The sequence below is a fragment of the Vigna unguiculata genome, chromosome 3 (assembly GCF_004118075.2).
Source record: "Vigna unguiculata cultivar IT97K-499-35 chromosome 3, ASM411807v1, whole genome shotgun sequence".
In the NCBI taxonomy this organism is placed as follows: domain Eukaryota; kingdom Viridiplantae; phylum Streptophyta; class Magnoliopsida; order Fabales; family Fabaceae; genus Vigna; species Vigna unguiculata.
The window spans coordinates 2,679,698-2,703,949 of NC_040281.1; the positions used below are offsets into that span (position 1 = coordinate 2,679,698).

Consider the following 24,252-nt stretch of genomic DNA (forward strand, 5'->3'; position numbering starts at 1 on the left):
AAGAGGAAGAGAAGCTTAAGCTAAAAGGTAAGATACAAAAAAAAAAAAAAAAGAAAGAGAGAGAGAGAGAGATAATCTAGTTAAAAGTAAATGAGTGAAAAAATATATTTCACTTGGTATTAAAAATTTTATCTAACTAATTATTTATTATTATAATAGAAAAAAAAATACTCGTAATTGATTATGATATTTCATAATTAATTACGGGAGGTTTTTTCTTTTCATCTTAGCAATGTAATGGAATGAATGTAAATACATGTATTTATTGTTTCTTTTTGTTGAGAAAGGTAGATACATACATCTCTTTTCCTTCCAGGCACCAACACTTTCATCATTTCTCAACCTTCTTTTGCTTATAAAATGTTGACATGTTTCACCAATCTTCTGTTCACTTGAAGAAGAGTGATAGAGAGAGTGAATAGAAGGGTTTGAGTTGATTTAAAAGTGAAATTTGTGTTGTATTTTTTAAGGAATTTAGAAGTTATGGTGAGTAAATTTAGAAGTAATTTTTGTAAAAGTTTGGGAAAGATTTGATTGATGTGATAGATTAAAAAATATGTTTTAGTAAAAATAATAATCAAATTACCATTTAGCTCTTAAAGTGAATAGAAGGGTTTGAGTTGATTTAAGAGTGAAATTTGTGTTGTATTTTTTAAGGGATTTAGAAGTTATGGTGAGTAAATTTAGAAGTAATTTTTGTAAAAGTTTGGGAAAGATTTGATTAATGTGATAGATTAAAAAATATGTTTTAGTAAAAATAATAATCAAATTACCATTTAGCTCTTAATTAAATCAGTGTTGTAAATGAATTTCTTAATTTTTTTAAACACAACAAATGAAACTAAAAAAAACTAATAAAAGGAAAATAAATAAATAAATAAATATATATATATATATTATTTTTTTCTTTTTTCAATACTAATGTGTAATGAACTGCTTATTGATCTTCAAATGCATTTTTTTTTCATTTATAATTTCCAAAAACATCAAACAATATTGTAGAATTGATTTTGTTTTAGTTGCAATAATGTTATAAATCCAATTAAATGGAACTAAAAAGTTTGACGTCATGAAATATAAATAAAGTTCTTAAAATAAATACAACCAAAGAGTGTTCCCATACATGTAATGGAGTAGAACATTCTTAATCCTTTAATTTATGGAGAATTAAGTTCACATTGAAATTAACTTTTGCCATCTGTCTGTTGACATCAAGAGTCAAACTGGATAAATTTTCTTCTATTCGGTGAACGCGTCCTTGCAAATCTTCTATTCCTTGCATTCTATTTTACAAGTCTTGCACACCATCCCACACTCGATTAAGCATATGAGACTGTAACTGGAAGGGAGGTTCTTCATGATTACCAATAGAATGGTCAGGCTGCATACCGTCCTCGCCATGCAACGGATTTTGTGGTTGACCTTGCACTTCATCATCATTGACGGCACGATCATGCTGCCATACACCGTCGACATTAATGATATTCAACCTTTTCAAAGAACTCGTGGAAAAATGATGTCTCTTCCCAATAGTTGTTCTTGCATCTGCAGAAACATCCATTCCACAATATTGCATAATCTGGGTTATCAATATACCATATGGAAGAGGAGTGTCACTGGCCTTGCACTTAAGCATGTGTTGCATTATATGTAGGGATGGCAACGGGGCGGGGCGGGGACGGGTTTCGCTATCCCATACCCATCCCCGCATAAAAAATTCATCCCCATCCCCATACCCAAACCCAACGGGTATCACACTTTTTTCCCATCCCCATCCCCACCGGGTAACGGGTATAATCTCGTACCCATACCCGTACCCGTGTTCTAACTACTTCAATATTAATTTTTATAAAAGAAAAAAAATTACGGTAAAGAAAACATAATATTATGAAATATTCAATATTAGGAGGATTTTCTTCGATGCCAAATACCTTAAAATAAATTATAATTGTTTACATTTTATATTAGAATACCAAATAAAATTTCATGTGAACCAAAACATTTGTTAAATTTGCAAACTACAACATTGATGAACTTAGTTGATAAAATTAAAAAATATTTCAAAAAAATATAAAAGGAAAACAAATATTTAAATTAAAATATATTTTAAATGTTTGTTTACTTCAATTTTTTAAATTCTAATGAATATCTTTTTTATACACTAATAAAAGTTATAATATATCACTTGATCAAAATGACACAAAGAATAAATAATAAACATAATAATAAAAGGAAAACAAATATTCAAATTAAAATATATTTTAAATGTTTGTTTACTTCAATTTTTTAAATTATAATGAATCTCTTTTTTATACACTAATAAAAGTTATAATACATCACTTGATCAAAATGACACAAAGAACAAATAATAAACATAATAATAAAATTTTGAAATAGATTTTGTATCTTTTGAACTTCAATATATGTTGGATAGTGACAAAAAAATATTCATAGCAATTACATTAAATTTTTATATTGTAGTAAATAAAAGTTATTTATACAAATAAAGTGGAAAAAATTACAGTATGATTAATAGTGAGTTATAAAATAACAAATAATTAGATAGAATATATCGAAATATTATTCTACATGATGAAAATAAACAATAAATAAAAATATTAAAAGACTAACAAATGTGTGTTTTAGAAATAATTTGAGAGACTATCGAAAGAAATCGCACAAAGGAAATCAAATGTATAATTAAGGTATGATAAAATGAAAAATACCTTACAGAACTAATTATTAAATTATGTTTGAAGTGGTTAAAATTAAATAGAAATATCATTAGTGACCAAAAAATTTGTCATTAAATTACATATAAATTAGTAATTAAATTGGTCACTAAATCAAGTACAGATTCGATCATTGAATCGGTCACTAATTTAGTCATTGATTCAGACAATAAATCAACTACTACCACCAATGACGAAAAATAGTGACTGATATGGGTTACTGACTAAATCAGTCACCATTTCATGTTTTTCTTGTAGTGAATTATCATATACTATTCCTAAATATCATTATATATATATATATATATATATATATATATATATATATATATATATATATATATATATATATAAAATTTTAACCACTTCAAACAGAATTTAAAGTGAAAAAATTACATTATGATTAATAATGAGTTATAAAATAAAAAATAATTAGATAGAATATATCGAAATATTATTCTACATGATGAAAATAAAAAAAATAAATAAAAATATTAAAAAACTAACAAATGTGTGTTTTAGAAATAATTTGAGAGACTATCGAAAAAAATCACACAAAGGAAATCAAATATATAACTAAGGTATGATAAGACGAAAAATATCTTAGAGAATTAAGAAAACTTTTCAAATATTAACATATAATTAATGGTTGAAAAATAACGAAAATTATTTTAATGAAACAAAAGAGTTCTTCAAATTAAACAAAAATTAATAATAATAATAAGTAAAGATTTTTTTTTTATATTATCTTAAATTGAGAGTATAAACATTCTCATGTGAAAGAAAAATTTATAATAAATAAAAATATTAAAAAATAATATAAATATTCAAATGTGAGAGGCATAATTTTTTTTAATTAACATACATCATTTTAACATAATTACATAAAGGTTATGATAAGATAAAAAATATATTGGAGATGAGAATGAGTTTCATGACAAATGAAATAATTAAAAGAAATAAAAAATAGAAAAAAAATATATATATATAGGGGTTACTTGATTAATTGTGAATATTTTAATAATTTAAACGAGAATGGAGATATGGCGGGGACGGGTATTATGGCGGGTATATGTACATCCCCATACCCATCCCCATACCCAACTGAAAAAGTCGGGGATTCCCCATACCCATACCCATACCCAGTCAATGCGGGGATTCCCCGTCAAAACGGGGACGGATTCGGGCAATACCCACGGGGACGGGTTTATTTGCCATCTCTAATTATATGATATGACCAATTAATTGATATGTTATTTTTAAGCAACCACAACATGAAAATGTCTTCGTGCAACAACTTTGCAAAATTAGTTAAGCGTGGTGTCAAAATATGCACAAGGACATAGTGTAGTAGTCTGTCATTAACGTTCATAGAGCCGATTGATCTCACACGTTGACCCTGCATCTTTGGAGTCAACATAGAAGATAATGCCATATCACGATCTAAAGGGAGGTCCTCTGGTATATCCGTAAAGCTCACAGTTCGACCTTCATACTTTAAATGACAAATATTAAACAAGTCATCATGTTTTAGTTTAATTTTTCTTCTGTTTACCTCACTTAATAGGTATCCATTGCCGGAGATCCTTAGGTTTGAATAGAAAACTTTGATCAAACCCGGATAGAAAGGACGATCCAGAGACACAAAGTCGATGAGCCCTTGATAGATAAGATGATGATGGAAATAAAGCCCAAATGTAGTGAATGAATCATAATTCATAACTTTTGGCTCCACAATTTTTCTGATATAAAATTCATGTGCATAGTGTTCCATCTGACGGATGTCGCTAAAGAAACGTCGTTGATCTAAAACATCTCCGACGTATGTCCTTTTGGTGTAAAAGTGTGACTATATTGAAGTCCACACCCACAACATCATCAACTACATCATCACCATCCAAATAAGAAAGTTCTAATTCTTCTTCCATGTATGTCACCTTTAACAAATGTAAAAACTATGGCCTCCACATAATACACATAATAATGAACTATTATAAACATCCTACTTTAAAAAACCCCAACAATAAATTCCCATTAACAAAATACAAGTATTTCCTTCAATAATAACACTTACAATTAACCATGCAATCAATCCATTATGTATCCATAAATTAAACATACAATATATCCAAAAAAAAAAATACAAATAACACATTTCATACCATAACACATTTCATAAGTAACACAAATAACACACTTGAACATGTTATATACCTCTATTTTAGCTTTTCAAGACTTCAAACAAATTTCCACAAATGTCAAAAACCTACACCAACCGAATCATATTAGAATCTTCAAATCACACAGAATAAGTTCTTCTCATAACTACAAACATATCTCAAGGTTCGTCACACTCACAACTTGACCACTTCCACGAACACACAGAGCACAACTCAGATCCACCAAGTACGCATACCACCACAACACAAAACCACGAACACACCACACCACAACAAACCTACACCAACAAACATATTATGGAAACTTGTAACTCAAAATAAACCCCGGACCATGAAACAACTAACCTCCACCACTTAGAAGGAGACGCAAACCCGCCTTAAGCACAATCCATAATTATTCACCACCTGCAAGTAAATATTAACAATAGGTCAGCCACCACAGTTACAAGACGTGCAAAGAATTCCCTACACTGCTGAATCCCCTGCACTTCCGTATTCGACCACCTCTTGCATAAAAACAAAAATCAAACATTACGAAACCAAGCACCCATGGCAGCCATTGCGGAAGGAAGAAGATCAGATCTAAAACGCTTAAAACACGTGTATCCGATCCACCATAGCTATATCCGATCCACACACTCGTATCCCATCTACCAAACCGGATTCAATCCCGCCAACGTCCAACCAGTGTATTCGATCCACCTCCATGCGTATTCGATCCCTTAAGCCCGTATCCGATCCAGTTGCGTATTCGATCCCATGATCACGTATCCGTTCCATGTGAGCACGGATTCGATCCACTTTAGAGCATATCCGATCCAGCTACCCACCGTATCCGATCCAACAGCACAAGATTGAATCCTTCACACAGGATCTGGTTTTCCGTGCCATGGTTACAACTTCTTGCAAAGAGTTTTGGTTGCAGCAGTGTGTTTGCATTGTAGCGGAGAGGTGGAGAGGTGGTAAATGGGGGCATAGCTTGGATGGATGGGTTCCTCACCATTTCACAACTCACATCAAACAATAACACACACCAGTAAAAACCCCAACTTACACACACACATTTAAAAAAAACACCACACTCACCTGAAATGGCAGCACAGCGAAACGGAGATGTCCATCAAAACTAAAAACCCAAGTTGCCTTCTCCCCTCTTATAATTATGACACTCCACCAATATCAGCTACCAACCTGTCTAACTTATTCAATACGTATTTAATGGCTTTTTTTTCCAGTCAAACAGATTCAAACGCTTTGTATGTATGGTCATAAGCGATCTAATGTGCTTTTTTCGGGAATATTACATAGTGCATGGCTGTTGAACGGTGAATGACTTACGTACTATCCCACAATGCATGGCATGTGAGAGAGATGCCAAGGGTAAATATGTAATACCCCAACCCAATCCCCCATATCTTCACATATAACCCGCGATTACAAATCTAATGGATCCTTCATATGCTCGCTCTCCCTTCTGCACACATACCCTTAAAACGAACAGTCTAGTCATTCTAATTTCTTTCCTCGCAAATTTTCTCTCCATAAAACGAACACAGTGTAAAGAAAAATAATAATAGGTCAGGGCCAAAAAAAAGAAAAACAACTAAAAAAACAAGAAAAAGACCGATAAGTGTTGTAATAGAAAAAAAAAACTTAAATACTTTTGTAGTCACTAAATTTAAATACAAAATTATAATTCCTTTGTGTTGCAAACTTTTATATACTTTTATGCGTGCTTATAAATAATGACAATTTAAAAACATGTAAAAGAAAAAATTAAAACCAATTAAAATATCGAGATTAAAAAAAATTAACTAAAAGAATAAAGAAAAGAGTAAAAACATACAAGTGAAGACTGTAACGAATATAAAAAAGACATATAACAATTTTTTTTTTATAAATTAAGTATGACGTTTTTAAATTTATCAGTACGGATTATACTAAATTTGTTAAATTTTATTAGAAGTAATTTCATTTTAAATTAATTTATTCGATTTTAAACTAAATAATTTTAGAAATAGCTCAGGTAAACTATGTAACGTCCCATTTAATTATTAAACGAAATTAAAGGAAACGTCACACAAACGATAGTACAGTAGCGTAGTCTTGGGATCCTTAACCCAACCCCTACAACCTGGGCACACCATGATGCCAACGGAAACCAGATACAAGTCTAACAAAGAGTGTAGAATAGAAATGCATAAAGCAATACATGGGCCATAGCCCTAAAGAAAACATGAAGAAAATAACTTCAGCTCAGATGGCTAAGCAGCGAAATCACCATTCCCTTGTTGGCCACGAGAACCTTGCCCATCTGCTCCCATCAATCAAATTGATGATCATCGCAAAAGAAAAAGCCACACCACAGAACATACAACAAATAACAGAAAGGGTAAGCTAGAGCCAATAACATGTTCATCATACAGTCAATTATATTTCCACAATCCCATATCCATACAGCAACCAAGCATGTTATGACTCTTCATTCAATACACTACGACTCGACTCGACTCATCCGGATACGTATAGCCTGGTCGAATTCAGCGGATGCTTGCACTTGTGGTGGATACCTCTGCTCACCCCCGAGCTGCTCAGCCCCGAGCTATGTGTTACAAGTGTTACAATGAATCAAATTTCCCTCACCACAATGTTAGCCCTTAATGAATTTCGGACCTCTTGCTACTCTTACCACAGGAGTCAGTCCGCTCTAGGTGAGACTAACTGACTCCTCAGAGTGTCAGGATGCAACCTCACATTGAATCCTTACCTAACTATACAGATGGGGCACCACCATGAACACCCACTAACAGGGACCATGGAATTACGTCTCGACCACTGAAGCGTGAACCTGAAAGTCTCACCTAGAGACCCCAAGGATTTATGCATTGACACAGGCCAGATACGATCATACAATCAAACAATATTCACCATGCAAAGATACCCTCATTATATCAACCTTTAAAGCCGTTACCTTTCACATTTCCAGATCCAACCCATTCCAACTCATCAAAATCCATCCACGTACATAGAATCCAACTCATCTCATTATCATGTCACTTTAACAACACCAAACTCATTTAGTTCACATGCCAATACTCATATACCAAACCCATCATTTATAATTCATGAATCATGATATGTATGCATCACACTCCATTATATACATGTCCCTCATCATAACATTAATGCCCAACCAAAAATAGATCATTCAGAAATAAGCAATCGTCCAAACACAACACTGTCTCGCCCAGCACCTCGCTCAGGCGAGTTTCCCCTCTGCCTAGGCGAGGGCACAAAACAGGAACAGGAACAACATGGGATCTCGCTTAGGCGAGACCCCTCTCGCCTGGGCGAGTTGTCTGCTCGCTCAAAATCACACTCTGGTCGCCTGGGCAACCACTCGCGCAAGAAACCCTGGGCGAGCCCCTGCACATCTCGCCTGAGCGAGACTATCAGTGTCCGCCACTGTTCGCACCTGCACAACGCATACACACACCCAACAAAGATTTCCAGCCAGTTCAACCACCCATAGCAATACACAATCTCAAGGAATCCACAAACCACAACGATACAAGACAAAATACACCAAACGAAGAGGGTCTAGCTTCCCTTACCTGGAAGTAGCTAGAAGGTGCCTCGACTCTGACCAACGGAGCACGACAGCTCAAGGAGGGGACTTGCGAGCTGAACAAGACAATGGAACAGAGTTAGGAACTAAGCTCACGGTGAAACCCTACTGTAAAACGAATAGGCACTCATGGAGAAGAAGTGTGAGCTGAAAGATAACTTACGTGGAGTGAGAACAACTTGATCGAACTTGGAACGATGAAGACGTAAACCCTAGCAGAAGTGCGGCTGCAACTCTTTAGGATTAGGGACAGTTTCTGAGAATGAGAAAAATGTTAGATTTAAGGCAGACTTGGGGACCTTATCTGTTAGACCGGCCTTAGACCCACTTACAAGGGCAGCCCACTATTTTTAGAGCAAAAAAGAATTAAAAGATTTTTAAAGGGACCTTACAAACTATAAATACACAATTTGTCAATTTGATTTAAAAAAATATATAAAAATTGGAGTGAAAGGGTTAGTTTTACCACATTGGTTAATGGTTGCATTATTTGTATGAATGTGAATGTAACGTAAATTCACGTTGTAAAAAGTAAATTGAGACAAACTGATTCTCTAACATGACATGTTAATTCTAATATTATGTAAAATTAAGAAATTATAAAATTACAATTAAAGTTATTTTAAGATAAATAATTATAATAAATTTACCACATTTTGTTATGATGAAAAAAATAATACACATGTGTCTTTTCACTAGGAAAATATATAATGTTTTAACTACTTTATCTAAACAAATATTTGTGAAACAAAAACAATTCAATTACGAAAATTTCAAATCTAATACAAATTAATAACTTCTTGAAATTATAGAAATATATGATTCAAATAAAATCTATAGATATTTCAACTTATAAATTTGAATTTGCACAAGATAGAAAAACATTTCATAAGAATAATTTTAACAACTTAGAGTTGTTTTTTAAAATTTGAAATTGGAAAAATACATAAGTCATTTCCGGAAAATCCATTTTAGAAATGGAATTACAAATTTCAGATATGACAATCCTGGATATATATTTTCACTTTCGAATGACAATCCACAGCTACTTCTGACGAGGTCATGCAGCTGCAAGAATACCACATTGTGGGGATTTAACATACTTCCAAATATGCATATAGAGAAAAAAAAAAACTGTTAAATTAATCAATCCAAAAGTGAATAAAAAAAGCATTCAAATTGCAGAATCTAAAAATTCGTAATTACAATTGGGCATTATGTGTCCAAAACATGACTTACAAATTTTCCAATTTAAAACGTAAAAAATATTATTCAAGATTACTAAATCTAAAATTTTTCTAATGTATTATTTTGTATTAGCAATTCAGAATCTATTCCATTCTAAATACGAATTGTTTACTCAGAACACTTTTTAGATAATATAATCCATAAAAACTCTGGATTACTCTAGTTGGAACATGAGACCTATTTTTGAGTTCTAATTAGTCGTAATGTATCTAGGGTTTAGGATTTACAGATCGAATAATTCGAAAACTTAATCAAGTACTCAACATGGAATTTCTCAAACGAAACCCAATGGAGGTGTGTTTTGACTTCTCTGAGAATCCATGGCGGTGAGAATCAAAATCCAACTCACTGATTACACGTTGACCCACATCTCTTTTAACGTCCATAAACAAGTACGACAATCCAGACATACTGTATTGCTGTTATATGACAATAAGAAACCTCTCATTATGATTTAAAGGCAAACCGTTCTCATATTCTTTGGATTTATGTCGTACCTTTGTTCTTCCTCCGTTTCAATTGTATTGCAACCTTTATAACTTTCCGTTCAGATCTACATCTTTGCGCCTATGGGTTCATCTTATCGACGAATGTACTCCCTGGATTGGCGAATGTACTCTATGTTTTGATCATTTGTAAGCTTTGACCTGTATATATTAAAATAATTGAAAAAGATGAATGTTATCTATCTTTTCATGCCCGAAACATTAGCCACATTCTAATAGCTTTTGAGCATAGAGTAAATAATTACAGAAGATTAATGTCATGTCTGCGTAAGACCCACACAACTATACGATAATTTTAAGAGTTCCAAATGAAGAAACTCACTCCTGTGCACTAAAATAAACGTAGTACATAGTTACATCATATTTGAAAAAATATAGCAATAATCAACTATATTTCAGTAACTGATTATTATTATTAGTTATAATTAATTTATGAATTTTTTTATATTATGTCAAGTTTTAAACTAATTCAAGATATATTACATTTAAATTTTTATAACTATATTATAGCTATGTTGTATCTACCAATTTTACGTACTGCGTCATATTTAAATTACTTAAAGATAAAATTTTAAAAAAATAATTACATTCTAATAATTGACTTTACGTAAGAAAAGAGCAAATGTGAAATTCTTAGGTATGGAAACTCGATGGAGTGGGTAGTCACTGTTATACGAAAATGGTGCAGAAGCAGATATAATACAATGGAGTGGAACCGAATTCCCAATTAGTAATCAAATCAAACGTTAATATTTGAAAATGTACTCTGTAACTCAGATTCTTAGTTCAGAATATCCAACTAAAAATGTGTTAAGATTCATGTTATAATATTCTAAATTAGGTTAAAATACCAATTCATACAATTTTATGAAATTATTAGTATTTTCAATCCCACGTTGAAGAATTGATTTTAATTCAAATTAAACTTTGAATTAAAGTAATTTTAAATAAGTGTGTTAAACAAAATATTGTAAATTTAGATTAAAAAAAATCATCATATATCACTTTATGTCAAAATCAATTTTAACAAAATTATGTTTTTAAAATCAATTTCATCCGTGTGCTCAATTCACATATTTGACAAGGTGAAGACTAAATCTGACGTATAATTGCTGCTGCTCCATAAAGCAAGTTTCATAATAAGCAAGTATAGCACCATAATAAAACAAAGGCTGATAACGGGCAAAAACTAAAGAAAAAACTAGTTGAGGATGAAATGATACCGTATGAATCAATTTTTTTTGTTCTGTTGGGCTGCTTCGGCATACTGCTCTGCAAGTTTCTTTACTTTCTCACCTTCCTTTATGAGAAAATTCGCATTCTTTGCTTTGCAATGATACTTCATTACCTTCTCAGTTGTTTTTGCAACAGCCCACCTGTATTGGTCAGCCGTGATTACTCCACTCTTGCACAGTGGTCTGATGTGCTCCTTGATGTAAGCTTCTACCTGTACAAATTCCAGCATTATTACAGAAATATGAAAATCATGAAGGTAAATATAAAAATGGAAGAAAACATAAATGATAGGCACATTGCATTACTTTTTAAGAAAAACTAGAGAAATAAGTTATATTAAAAAATTAATTTTACAATACCTTTTTAGTTATATGATTTACAGAGTCAATCTGCTTAGCAGTGACATCAGATTTCTCTTCCTTCCGTTGGAAACTTTCACCGGCTTCAGATATATTGGAAGACTGGTCGGTGATGGTAGTATCATAAACTTTTTCTGTGAGATTCTCATTCCCCTGTTCTGAAGCTTTTACTTTATTATCCAAAGCATGCTGTTTATCAATATGGTAGTCATTGGCCACGCTTAGAGTTTCTGTCTTGCCATCTCCATGTAATGATATTGATTCACCAGCTGGAAATTTTTTTATGAGGGGTTCTTTGTCTGGGCCGTATAATAATTCTTCAAATTCTTTGTCAAGTGGCTCAATAGCACTCTCAGAGGGTAGGAGCTCTGAAGAAACAGAAGCCCTATCCCTATGATCTGCATCATTGTGACAATTCGGCGAGCAGGAGGCCTCTCCTGGCACTTCATTTCTTTCAGGTCCCTCACAGTCAGCACAATCCAAAGCGATATCTGACTTTTTCAAGTTCGTGGTGGAGAAAACAAGTTTCACTTTTGACTCATTTTGCTCTTGTTTTGGTTTTGAAACCTGTGTAACACTAGCACCAATATAATCTTCGTCTCCTAAATCATACTCAAAATCACCATAAATATCCAGATCAGGATTCGAATCCAGTTCAAGTATATTATCGGGCCCCGACATGTCACCATTACATGTTTCTATGTTCTCATGTGGACTGCTAGGTGGGGAGTCAGACAGCAGACCAGCATTTTTCAAGGCCGTTTCAACTGCAGGGTCAGTTGAAAGATCTTCCGTATTTATTTCCGATTGTTGATCAGTAAGCATTGCTGATGAGGCTGTTGGAGTTGTATCTGTGGCTACATCAGATTTTGTGTTATTTGTGCGATGCAAGAGCTCCTGTGAACAAAGGTTCAAATACACAAGCTTGCTATTTGATCTGTCAGCAACCTCTTTTTCAATATTAATTGCATCTGCAACAGCTAATTCTGTAATGCCAGTCCTGCGGATCACGGACAGATTTGTGTTCCTCAATAAGCGCTCGGTTAGGCGGTAAAGCTGCGTCTGCACAAAGAACGAAGTTTAAGAGAGAAGAAATCTAACTATCAGAGTTGTATAATACACAAATAAAGCAGCTTGAATTGATCATTTGGAAATAGTCCTGCGCCATTACTTAAATAAGATTCAACTCCATTAACATGCCAAAAGGGGAACAAGAATAAATTATTCCAAATTTGTATTGGTATGCACCAGTTTTAATTCCAACACTAAAATCTAGCAACTAAAAAAGTTTAAGATTCTATCACTTTCTCGGGTGGGAAACTTCGGGTTATATTATATGGCTCATAACGTGATGTTAAGCAAAGGAACAGGGATAAAAAGAAAGAAGGATGGGATATATGGGAAAACCACTGGCAATCAGATGTTTTGTTTAACATTTGAAAACACAAGATAAACCAAATAATAAATTGTAGTTCTACAGTGAGGAAACAAGAATGACCCTCCTAAAGAATTGGAACATATTTTCTGATCCCAATGTCATTAGTAATCTGTTCCTTCATTAAAAATGTATCAATCTAACGTGTGTAACTTCAAATGGTGGAAACGCAAGGTACTGCATACCTGCCTAACTGATATAGGAATTTTATTATGTCGAGAAGGTGCCAATACCGGTCTCATATCACTTGGCAGTTGGGCCTACTCACAATAACAGAAAGAAGTAACAGTTAACAGCCATAAAATATCAAAGGTAAATAAAGCAATTGCAGATAAAAACTAGTCAGATAAGATCATTTACATACAAGTAAAGGATAATTTCCTTTAAAAACTGCATTGTCTTCCTGATTTCCATTTGCTGTGTTTCCCCCGCTGGTTGTAGCTGTTTTCCTCGCAAGGACCTCCAAGGCCCATTTCTTTTTATCATTCTTCATGCAACCAGATTTTTGGCCTAACTCCTTGGTGCCAGTTTTCGAACCAACTGACGAGACTGGCGTCCTTTCTGAGTAATTGTTTAAACGTATTTTACCAGAAGTTGAATTATCGCCAACTGGGCCATGTACAATCTTCTTGTCTACGTTTTTTTCAGATGACACAAAACTCATCTTTGATAAGAGATTGTTTACATCTGTTGCTTTAATAGTATTGTTACCGGATGGATTTGGTACTTTCTCTGATGGATTGTTTTGTTTGGTTTGCTCAGAGTTAGCCACAGTTTTAAGGACAGAGAGAGGTTTTACATCCTCTTTGCGGGGGAAAACAGATGTATCCGCTAAATACAACCTAGAAAGTATAGGATCCTTGGTTTGACATTCAGAAGCTTGCTTTGATTCTGTACCATCCGAACCTTTTCTTAGTAAATCAAGAACTGATTTTAATGTTTCAATCTTTTCAGGCTTCGTAGCTCTCATGCAACGATATTTCCAGAACTCAATTTCACAGTCCCTATCCCATGCACGCTTTCTTCTTCCATTGGAATTCCCAAAAATTTTCTTTGTTAAATTTTCACGCACTTTGCCTTTCTGCAACATTGACTTCTTTGCCTTTATAGCTGCAGGGGATAACTTGTTTACAAGTTCAGTTTTAGGCCCTGTTATAGCAGTCCTAAATGCTTCAAGAAGCTTGGGATCAAAATGGTTATCCTCGAAGTTTATAGAGGATTTGTTACGGACAGCTTCTCTAATTTCCTTCCTTAGATTTTGAACTAACAAGGATGATTCTCTATCCTCAGAATTTCTCTTCATGATCTTTTTAACCCTCAACCCAGCCATATTTCCTTTGTTTTCAGATGACTGGTCACAAGCATTAGTACTAGTATGTCCCTTGGAAAGCCTTCGGACTGTCCCTTTAACTATATTCATTATATCTGGTGTAACAGTTGCCTTTGTCGGAGAATCGTTTAAAGCAGGGTGCTTCGGACCGTTTTCTGAAAGATGATCATTGGCTGTGTCATCAGTGTTACTCATTTGGCTGTCAGTAGCTTTACTTTTCTTTGGCACAACTTCCTCAGGAAGTTCAGGCTTGGCATCTCCATCCTCAGCCTTTATATGAACTTGCCCATTACTGTCACATCAAGGGCAAAATCAAGGGAAAAAGAGAAAAAGGGTCAAGGTTTGAACTACTCATGTGGTGAGCATAAAACAATTAAAACCTTTATTTCAACAGAATATGCATTTAAAGATCATAGACAACTAAGGCAGTTTTAATACTACATGAGTATGAAAATTATCTAGGCAACTGCTCCTGTTTCTTCTGGTTTGTGAATATAAGAATTCATCAAGATTCAAAGTGTTCTGGTTCATTAATGGGTTTGCAACCAGCAGCACCACTTTTATGATGACATTTTTTTCATCGACTACATACTTCCAAAGGTGAAGTGAGCATCATTAGCAGCCCCTAACACAGGTTTTAGAATAATATACAACTTTCTATCTATATTGTTAATAAGTCCCACATTAGCTCCGAATATAAAGAAAATAGTCCTTGTAAGATTTGAGCAATCCTCCACTCCAAAGCTAGCTTTTACAGCTTAGGATCAGTCCTTTCTAATATTTATGGCATGATGTCTGTTACCATGACAATCTGTTACCCCATTAGGTCCCCCAAATACCATCAAAGATCTAAAGTGTTCCTTCACAAGATGGGGGAGAGGAGGGGGGCTCTAAATGGCCTTACAACCACATAGCATAGCTGCTTTAGTGGAATCATATTATCCAGACACCAGAAGATGTGTAACCAAACAACCAGGCCATTTGTAACCATTCACTCACCCCCAAAAGCAAGGAGTAGTGAGAAACTGGAAGTAGTTAATATTGGTATCTGTTTAGAAAATAAGTGAGCATTAACGAAAATCTTAATGGCTAAAAGGAAGCATCAATTCCTAAATCAATGGTGCTTAACCGGAAGCTTGATTCTGGGTGACTGATTCCATTAATTAGGAGTTGATTACAAGATGATAGACTGACAACTAAACAGAGTTATATCCTTAACACATCCTTCTAGAATAACCTATCAAAATAGGGACACCTTTCTTGAGGCGTTATAAGAGTGCAAAACACATTTCCCATACCAACTACAATATGCCACATGTCAGATGCTACTCATTCAATGTTTGCCAAAGATTTTATTGACCCGCACTTAATCTGACACCTTTATGGATGGGCATTTTAAGGAAACTAGTATATAAAAAAATATATTTCTTTAACATTCCGAAAATGTTACTTCAAAATGTAATATTAAGTATTAAAAAATAATGTCTCTTAGTATGCTTTTGTGACTTACTCTCATAGAAAGCTGCATATACAAGAATATACAGACATTTTTTTATTTATTTTAGATCTCTTATGTTGCTCGTGTATGTGATATGAAATGTCTGTGTCAGTGTTTGGTTCACTGTCCATGTTGGAGTAATACAGCAACACTACACACAGGAGGACTATGGCAAAGTGTGCTTTCTCCTACAGCATTTTTACATCCTGTCTCTGCCTCTCTCCAGTACAATGACCAAGGAACACAACTCATTTCATATGATACAAGTTTAAATGAATGATTACCTGTAATCAGCATGCTTTCTCTTTCCACCAACCACTCTGGCATTGTCCTTACAAGCATTGACTTCAATTTCATCTCCTGAGAATATTTTATTATCAACATTATATGGTTTAAGAACTGGTTTAAATGCCACAAATACCATCCATAAATGGTTTCCCACAGTCCAAGTTTGGACTGAAACAAAGAAATCACATTTCTAAGAATGGTTGAGTACCTCTCGAAAAACATTCTTCAGAAGTCAAGCCTGGGACACCAGGTTCTTGATCTTTTGGTTCACTCTTTTCTGCATTATCAACTATAAGCACATTAAGATGATGACGATCAGTCTGATTACAATAGATACTTTTCAAGCTCAAAATAAAGCTATTGATATATAATAATATGGTTTACCAGGTAAAAAAGTGCCCACTGACAAACCAAGATCAAGACCCATATCAGATTCAATTCTGGATGGACTAGTTTTGGTATGGGACTCATCAAATAACTTGGTTCCATCCAAGCCACCGGGTTCATTCATTGTTCCACTGGCAATTTTCTTTAAATCACTATTGTTTGATAAAGACAGTTCCAGTTCTTCTTCCATGATCGGTAATGAAATTGTCTTCATTTCGCCACTTTGCTGATCATTTATGTCAGACATTAAAATACATGATTCACTCATTGGATCCGCATCAACTTCTAAAGGCAATAGGCTTTTCTCACTTGTTGCTGGAACCCATTTTGTTCTGTCAACCATCGAGACAACAACAGCTGTTTCTCCTGTATCAGCAACAGAGACAGACACTTTTCCTGAAAAGGAATCCTTAGCATGACATTCACTGTTACTATTGTCTGCATTACATTCCACGGTTGTCCTCTCCATTGAATTAGATGCTCCCTTAGAAACATAATCTGCTACACATCTAAAACAAAACCCTGAATTAGAATACTAAAGGATGGAAAGAAGATATCAAATACTGTCAGCAAGGGGTTTTGTTAAAGATATTCTTTGATAGTTCAATTTTGTCAACGGATAAATACATTATTTTCATAGTTAATCACATCATAAATAACTTCTAATTTTTGTTTATATTATTAATTATCTACCTATGTTTTCTATCGATCTGATTTATGATAGCTAGATTATATCAAATTCTATATTATTATTTATAAGCTAGTAGCCAACATGTACATGCATCTTAACAAATACAAACCAGATCGAGCTTTGAGATTAAAGTAAGAGAAAAAGTAATTAGAAGAACGAAAATATAAAACAGAATAACCAGTAAAGTCAATTTACCTGGGGCATAACCATGTACTGTCTGATGTACTTTCGGTATCAAATCCCACACAGAATGCATGATACCTGTCACAATGCAATTGAAGAAAAAATAATGTGGTACAGTTTGTAAAATTCAGTAATAATATATTCATGAATGGATTTCATTAGCTACCCATTAAAGAGAGTGACAAAAACACTTACACAAGCTCTTCTCTAAATTATTTTCATCGCCTCTTTAAAAGTTATAATTATAATCATTATCTAGCTTGTACATCATTGATGATCATGCTTCGATAAGGCAGACATATAAACCATGTAAGTTCAGGCCTGACTACACCCTTGATTTCCTCAAATTTCTAATTCATCTATTAGGCTTAACTAAGCTTCTATTACTGTTTATTATGAACATATCCATAAATATTATGACAAACTAAGAAACTGCTCAAATTTTCAGACCGAGACTATATATGTAGTAAAATTATAAGAAAAACCCATGTGTCACATCGATTAAAGATAACGTCAAGTATATAAATGGGACCAATCTGCACCTTAAAAGTCAATTTTGTAAAATTGAGTTAAACTTAAATTATTTTGTAAGATGATATTAGAGTCTATCCTAGATTCATTAATATGTCACTCGCCCGTGTTATTCATGTACCAAGCCCAATAGTGTTGGACATGAGGATATGCTGGAAATCTCATATCAATTATAGATATAGTTAAATTATAGTATGTAAGTGACCGGAAACCTCACCTTATAATCCAATTTTATTGGATTGAGTTAGCCCTAAATCCACTTTCTAAGAGAAACACTTTTTTTCTGCCAAAACACCTTAAAAGGTGAAGTTTAAACCCAAGGCAAACATGCTATTACAGAGCTGACCAATCCAACCCCAACTTCATAGTTCCATAAGACAATAACCTGATAAAATTTTACTCAATGACATCTTAAACAACAAAAACTCATTTCAAACAGTATATCTTAAACTTATTAACCTAATGTGTTGATTTGAAGTTACCATATGTCACAAGAATCACATGCTATTGATGTATCAAGATCAGAATCTCCTTCAACAGTAGCCAACCCATTACGAACCTTGCAGTCATCGCCATCCAAGCAAATAACTGCCTACAAAATGATAAAATACATGAGGATTAGTGTTGTGCATTAATTTTTTTAAAAGGACAAGTTCTGTTGAAAATTATGGAACGCCAGACTTGCAAAATCTTGTATTTTAAACTTGACATGTATCTCATCAGGATGTGAATGCAAATGGCACATATTTGAGTGGGTAATAATTATTGTCCATGGCTAATTTCATTATTATTATTATTTTAATTTTTTTTTTTTTGTAGAAAGTAGGAAGAATCTAATTAGCATTTTACTTATTCATAATGTAGATTCATTCAAAAAAGAGAAATAGGCTTCACCATAAAAAAAAATGCATGATTCGGATTACATAATGTATAACCAACAACTTGCTCCAAGATGCAAGATTAGAGATGAAATTGATCCTATTGATGAGTGCACCGAGCAATTAGAGGGACAAGTGGATGATAATGATAATGATAATGAAGTGAGGGAAATGATTTGGTTTTTATGATGATCCCACTCTTAATTGGGCACCTATAAGCGTTGGGGAGCCAAGAATTTACACAAGGAGAAAAAGAAAACATTAAAAAAGGCAATCATCAAGTGGTGGTTGTTACTTGATCTTCCCATGCTTCCAAGAAAGGTCTAGGTGCAACTTCAGCCTCAACAGGAGGAAGGTGCAAAGAGAATTTTCAATTTGGGATAGATGATGAACTGGAATTTGATAGTTCCAAGTATGAGTATGAAGAAACTGAAAAATTACTTAAGTTTGACAAGTTTATTTCCAAAGGAGGGTAAGAGGAGGGATATGATAACATTGATGTTGGAATTGAGAAAGAACCAGAAAATAAATAATTTAAAATTTAGGACACTTTTCTTATTTTGTTGTTATTTTAAAGTCTTGAACTTGGTAGTGTTTTGTTGCTTTCATAATATTATTTGAATTTCTAGACTTATTATTATTAATTACGTGATTGTCTTCCATTACTTTTGCATTAGAATTACATTTCTGTGTTTTTTTTATTTATCTAGAGGTTTTACTTTTTGGTATGCAATGCTTCTGCCATCACCTGTTTTGACTTCCAATATTGAAAAACACTGCTACCAGTGGACGGTTCTAACCAATAAGAAGTTCAGTGAAGTGTGATGGAGTGAAAGCTGCTGAAATGTCAGCTCTTAGGGGTGGTGCTGTGATAGGAACTTGGGTATTATGTGGTGCTTAAATCCCACAGTGAGTAGTATGGAATGCTAGATGGAGTATTTAAGCGTTTGGTTCTCCTCCCTTAATAACTAGCTTTTGAGGGTGAGTTCTCCAAGTGTTTGTTGTGTATTTATCATTGAACAGTGTCATGTAATACATGTAGCTTATCTAACCTAGTAGGAAAAAGGCTTTTGTTGTAGTTAAAGTTAGCTATAAGGCCAATGTATATACTGAAATAAACCACAGGTAAACACAGTGACCGCTAAGAATATAAATGCCACAATTTATATGTACATATGACTCTAGATAAAGTAGTGACATTTATATAAGAAAAACTAGAACCAAGGTTGCCATTAATATTAACTAACCAGACGACAAGATTTCTAGCACGTAATTCTAAAATTATATTATATGGAAAACAATTACATTTTCATCAATGTAGTATGAGGGAAATTGCAGTGTGTTATTCTTCCCTTCGATGGACCAGTCATCATCATCTCTGTAATCATGAAGAAAAACAGTGAAAACATTATATAATTTTTTTTAAAGCAGAAACATGATAAACATGTTATTTAGTCAAAATTTAGTGCTGAACTGTTAAGAGTTTCCTTAAAATTCAGTGATAATGATGCATGGCTAGAATTATGCAAAATTCATGACTTTCAGCTCGAAATCCAATTCAGAAAACCCTAGGCTTGATGTATCTAGATATAAACAAACAATGAAAATAAGGCTGTCAATCAGATACATATGGATGGAAACTTACCTGAGGAGTGAATCATCTTCAACTTTGTTGTTTCCAATGGTATCATATACCTTCACAATCATGAGTTTCGCATGTTTAGCCACACACCAAATTTTAATTGTATTTTTAAGGTATTATATGCATTAAAAACATAGATTTTCGTAATAATATTACTCAAAGCAACAAAGTACACGGTCTAGAAGAGAATTAATAAGGTGGGCAAATTCAATTGTAACCTGAAGAGTTATACTAAAGCAATGAAGAAAAAGCAGCATTCCGCAATTTTATATCACTCACTGGAACACAAGTGATTAACTGAAATTCATTCTGGCAAAGTGGGCAAAGATTAGTGATGGTAGCCCAGTTGTCAATGCATACAAAGCAGAACCTGTGAATCAAATAAACCAAGCTAAAACTTCAGACATTTAATGGGAGTAAGTGGAGGTAAAGAATAAAAATTCAACATGACAAAATTATTGTGAAAACTAATAGATGCTCCCCTAAAGGCATGAAAACAATCCTTTTAACCTTGCGCATCCATCCAGAAGATTTTTCTTCCCCAAGGTCATATGATACATTTCAATATAAGGAAAAATTGTACTGAGTAAATTGGAGGGGATAAAGATACACCAGTAGCCTTTGTCTTTACTAAGATAGTATACCATTACAAATACATAATACATGAAGAAAAGAAGCTGAAGTTTACACTAAAGAAAAATTATCACAAAAAGAGTAAGATGATAAGGTAGAAAAACAATACATTCTATAAGATAGTACAGAAAGAAGGTATGGGGATCTAAGAAATCCCTTTCATGAGGGAACTGTTGCCCATGATAATCCTCATATTACAGTACCACATTCATAACTTTCCACCAAAGCAAAAAGCAAGCATAGCAAAACAAAAACAATTCTGGTGAGTGAGTATTAACAATTTAACACAGTTTACCCAACTAGGCCTGAATCAAATTGAACTGGACATATAATTCCATAATTCTATTGAACAGAACCAAATTAGTTAGGTTTCATGAATCGTGAGAATTAAACCAACAATGACTTATCCTTTAGTCACCAAAGGTGACATGTTCTTTACATCTTCTCACCTTATCTATTTGACTTTTACTTTACTCTTTGTTTCTTGTTTTTCCAAGCCATGGCCAAGAGCTCCAAGTGTGTTTTTGGGTAAGTTATTGGTTATAAATTGATAGATCCTCTAAGTCCTAGGGTAGATCTCATCAAGTGATTGGGTAGGACTGATAGAGTAGATTAAGGTGATTTGCCCATGTATTAAGAATGCCAAGGGAGGCATTGATGAGAAGAGTAGACTGCGTGGCTTTTAACCCGGTGAAGAGGAGAGGGGGGCTAAGAAGGACACCTGAGGAATTGCTCAAGGTGGTCTTTAAGTGATTAGAATGACGCCATATGATCCATATAGCTAATCTCACCTAAAGGGATAAGGCATTGTTGTTGTATATAAAGAGGCGCAGGTCTCAAAAAGGAACCACACAATCATAGAGAGAAATGTGGATATTCTGTTGCATAACACAATGGAACAACACCAAGAAAGAAACATTAGAATGATTAGGCATAACAATGAAGTTACTTTGCCGACTTCACTTCATGAACTACCTTTTTCCAAAAGCCTACTTGGTTCCATTCAAAGACTCTGTCCTTATTAACCCTCTTTGGGCCTTTACATAATTGCACAACCCCGTAGTTGCAGGTGTAGCAGTGACCACCACGAAAGAGTTCATTTACATTGAAACAAAGCGTGGTACATTCATCTCCCAAGAGCAGGAAGTGTAATTCTTAAAATCAAAGAGGAAGGCAGAGTGAGCATCTCTTAGAGGAGAAGATTGTAAGCTATCCTTTTATCATTCTTTAACATAAAAGTTTACCAAGCGGTAAAAAGCTTTTGATGTTATTATGAATAATATTAGATTCAGCTTCACAATTCAATCAAAACCCAGTCCAACAAAGACTTGCACCCATTAGCATGAATATTTTGGATAATTTCAGAGGAATATTTTGTTTAAAGCTCTCAATAAGTTGAATCAAACAGCGATGTACTATTAGACTTTTACCAGTACATATCATCAATCACTATTTTTTCCATATAAGTCATACTCTTATTTCTTCACCATGCACAATGAATAGTGAAACCTACTTCTGTAAACTCTGCAGATAAGGCGCAAGGCACAATCCATAAAACAAATTGACACTATCAAACCAACGAGATTACGATACGACAATTTTTAAAAGAGAGAAAACATATAATTTAAGCATTTAAGAAGTACGTAAAGAAAATACATACCAGTGCTGACAGCAATCCAGAACTCCCCTGTCAATAACCATATCCATACATATTCCACATCTTTCCCCTTCAATAGCTACATCATCCTGTTAATTAAGAAATACCGAGTGTTCCGGTGAAAGAAATACCATAAGAAACCAACCAGTTGCTATACACGACTCTATCTTAGGCAAACATGAGAATCATCCAAACAACATAAATGAAATTAAATTGTAAGATAACTTGAAATTATCAAAACCACAAAAATAAGCGTAAGCGAGGGTTTAAGCAACACTTCATATAAAAAGCGAAAACCTCCAACAATACAGTAACTACAAGTGAAGGCGAAAATCGACAAGCTTACATTATCGTTGGCATCAAAAGCATCGTGTGTGAGTGCGAGCATATCATTCGTCACAAAATCCGCCTCCATTGATAAGCTAACTCGAAGACAGAAACGGCCACAAGACTTTAGAACCAAACCTCGGCACTATTCAATTTGTGAAAGTTGCAGAACCTTGAAGAAGCGCCAATAGGATAGAGACACGGAAATTGAAAGCGTATGAGGAAAAATAATGCGATGAGAACAAACAATCACACGATAACATGGTAGAGTGCTAAAGCATCAATGAATTAATCAATTGCTCGTGAAATTATCGACTAATGGAATCGGGCGAAGAGAAACCGCGGTATGTAACTCAGTCCGGGTTCAATTCATCCGATCTGGCTCGAAACGTTTCGCGTTGAAAATTAAAAACTTTTCGATACGTTGTGGACGACGTCTTTGACATCACGTGTGCAACGTGAGCGAGCAATTAGCGCTCTCAGCCTAGCGGATTTTTTTTCACTCATGGGCCATTAATAATTTTGATTAGGCTTTTGCTTCCTGCACCCCAATCATTACTAACTGCATAAAATAGTTTGACCGTGTAATCTAATGTTTACACTCATAAATTACTTTAATTCAAGATTAATATAAAAGTATCATATAAAAATCAAAAGCAAAAATATCAAATACGTCTTAAAGTTATAGTGAAGAGATATATGATTAAATACAAAATGTAGTCATGGTTGTAAAGAAGCAAAGTCCTTAGTAACTAGAGATGGCAAATAAACTCGTCTCTGTAGGTATTACTCGAACCCGTCTCCGTGGGTATTACTCGAACCCGTTCCCGTTTTGACGGAGAATTCCCGCATTGACTGGGTATGGGTATGGGAATGAATATAT

The 24,252-nt window shown here is 33.9% G+C and overlaps 1 protein-coding gene across 8 annotated transcripts; it reads right to left on the reverse strand.

Moving 5' to 3' along the window:
* Positions 1-7,207: 7,207 nt before the first annotated feature.
* LOC114176821 (uncharacterized protein At4g10930) lies at positions 7,208-23,796 on the reverse strand. Of its 8 annotated transcripts, XR_003603052.1 has the most exons (18): positions 23,389-23,796; positions 23,046-23,131; positions 21,032-21,122; positions 20,756-20,805; positions 20,416-20,488; positions 18,715-18,824; positions 17,714-17,779; positions 16,825-17,336; positions 16,649-16,729; positions 16,437-16,512; positions 13,689-14,946; positions 13,510-13,584; positions 11,890-12,951; positions 11,518-11,741; positions 10,286-10,435; positions 8,704-8,796; positions 8,527-8,596; positions 7,208-7,226 (listed from the first exon to the last, which is right to left on the reverse strand). XR_003603052.1 is itself a non-coding variant. In XM_028061997.1 (15 exons), exons 1-14 carry the CDS (start codon positions 23,455-23,457, stop codon positions 11,526-11,528), a joined length of 3,813 nt encoding a protein of 1,270 aa, XP_027917798.1. In that variant the 5' UTR covers positions 23,458-23,796; the 3' UTR covers positions 9,896-10,435; positions 11,518-11,525. The 8 variants fall into 8 exon arrangements, 4 of the variants coding, with proteins under 4 accessions (XP_027917798.1, XP_027917797.1, XP_027917799.1 ...); XR_003603053.1 differs by lacking the exons at positions 7,208-7,226; positions 8,527-8,596; positions 8,704-8,796 and adding an exon at positions 9,408-9,642; XR_003603051.1 differs by lacking the exons at positions 7,208-7,226; positions 8,527-8,596; positions 8,704-8,796 and adding an exon at positions 9,565-9,608.
* Positions 23,797-24,252: the final 456 nt, after the last annotated feature.

What these genes read in the sequence shown, in the direction of transcription:
- LOC114176821 (XM_028061996.1), bottom strand. Translation starts at nt 23,457, where the DNA reads ATGGAGGCGGATTTTGTGACGAATGATATGCTCGCACTCACACACGAT. An exon ending in AGTTAATCACTTGTGTTCCA is followed by an intron (nt 20,806 to 21,031) that starts GTGAGTGATATA and finishes ATGATTGTGAAG; the next exon opens with GTATATGATACCATTGGAAA. An exon ending in GAAGATGATTCACTCCTCAG is followed by an intron (nt 20,489 to 20,755) that starts GTAAGTTTCCAT and finishes TCATGATTACAG; the next exon opens with AGATGATGATGACTGGTCCA.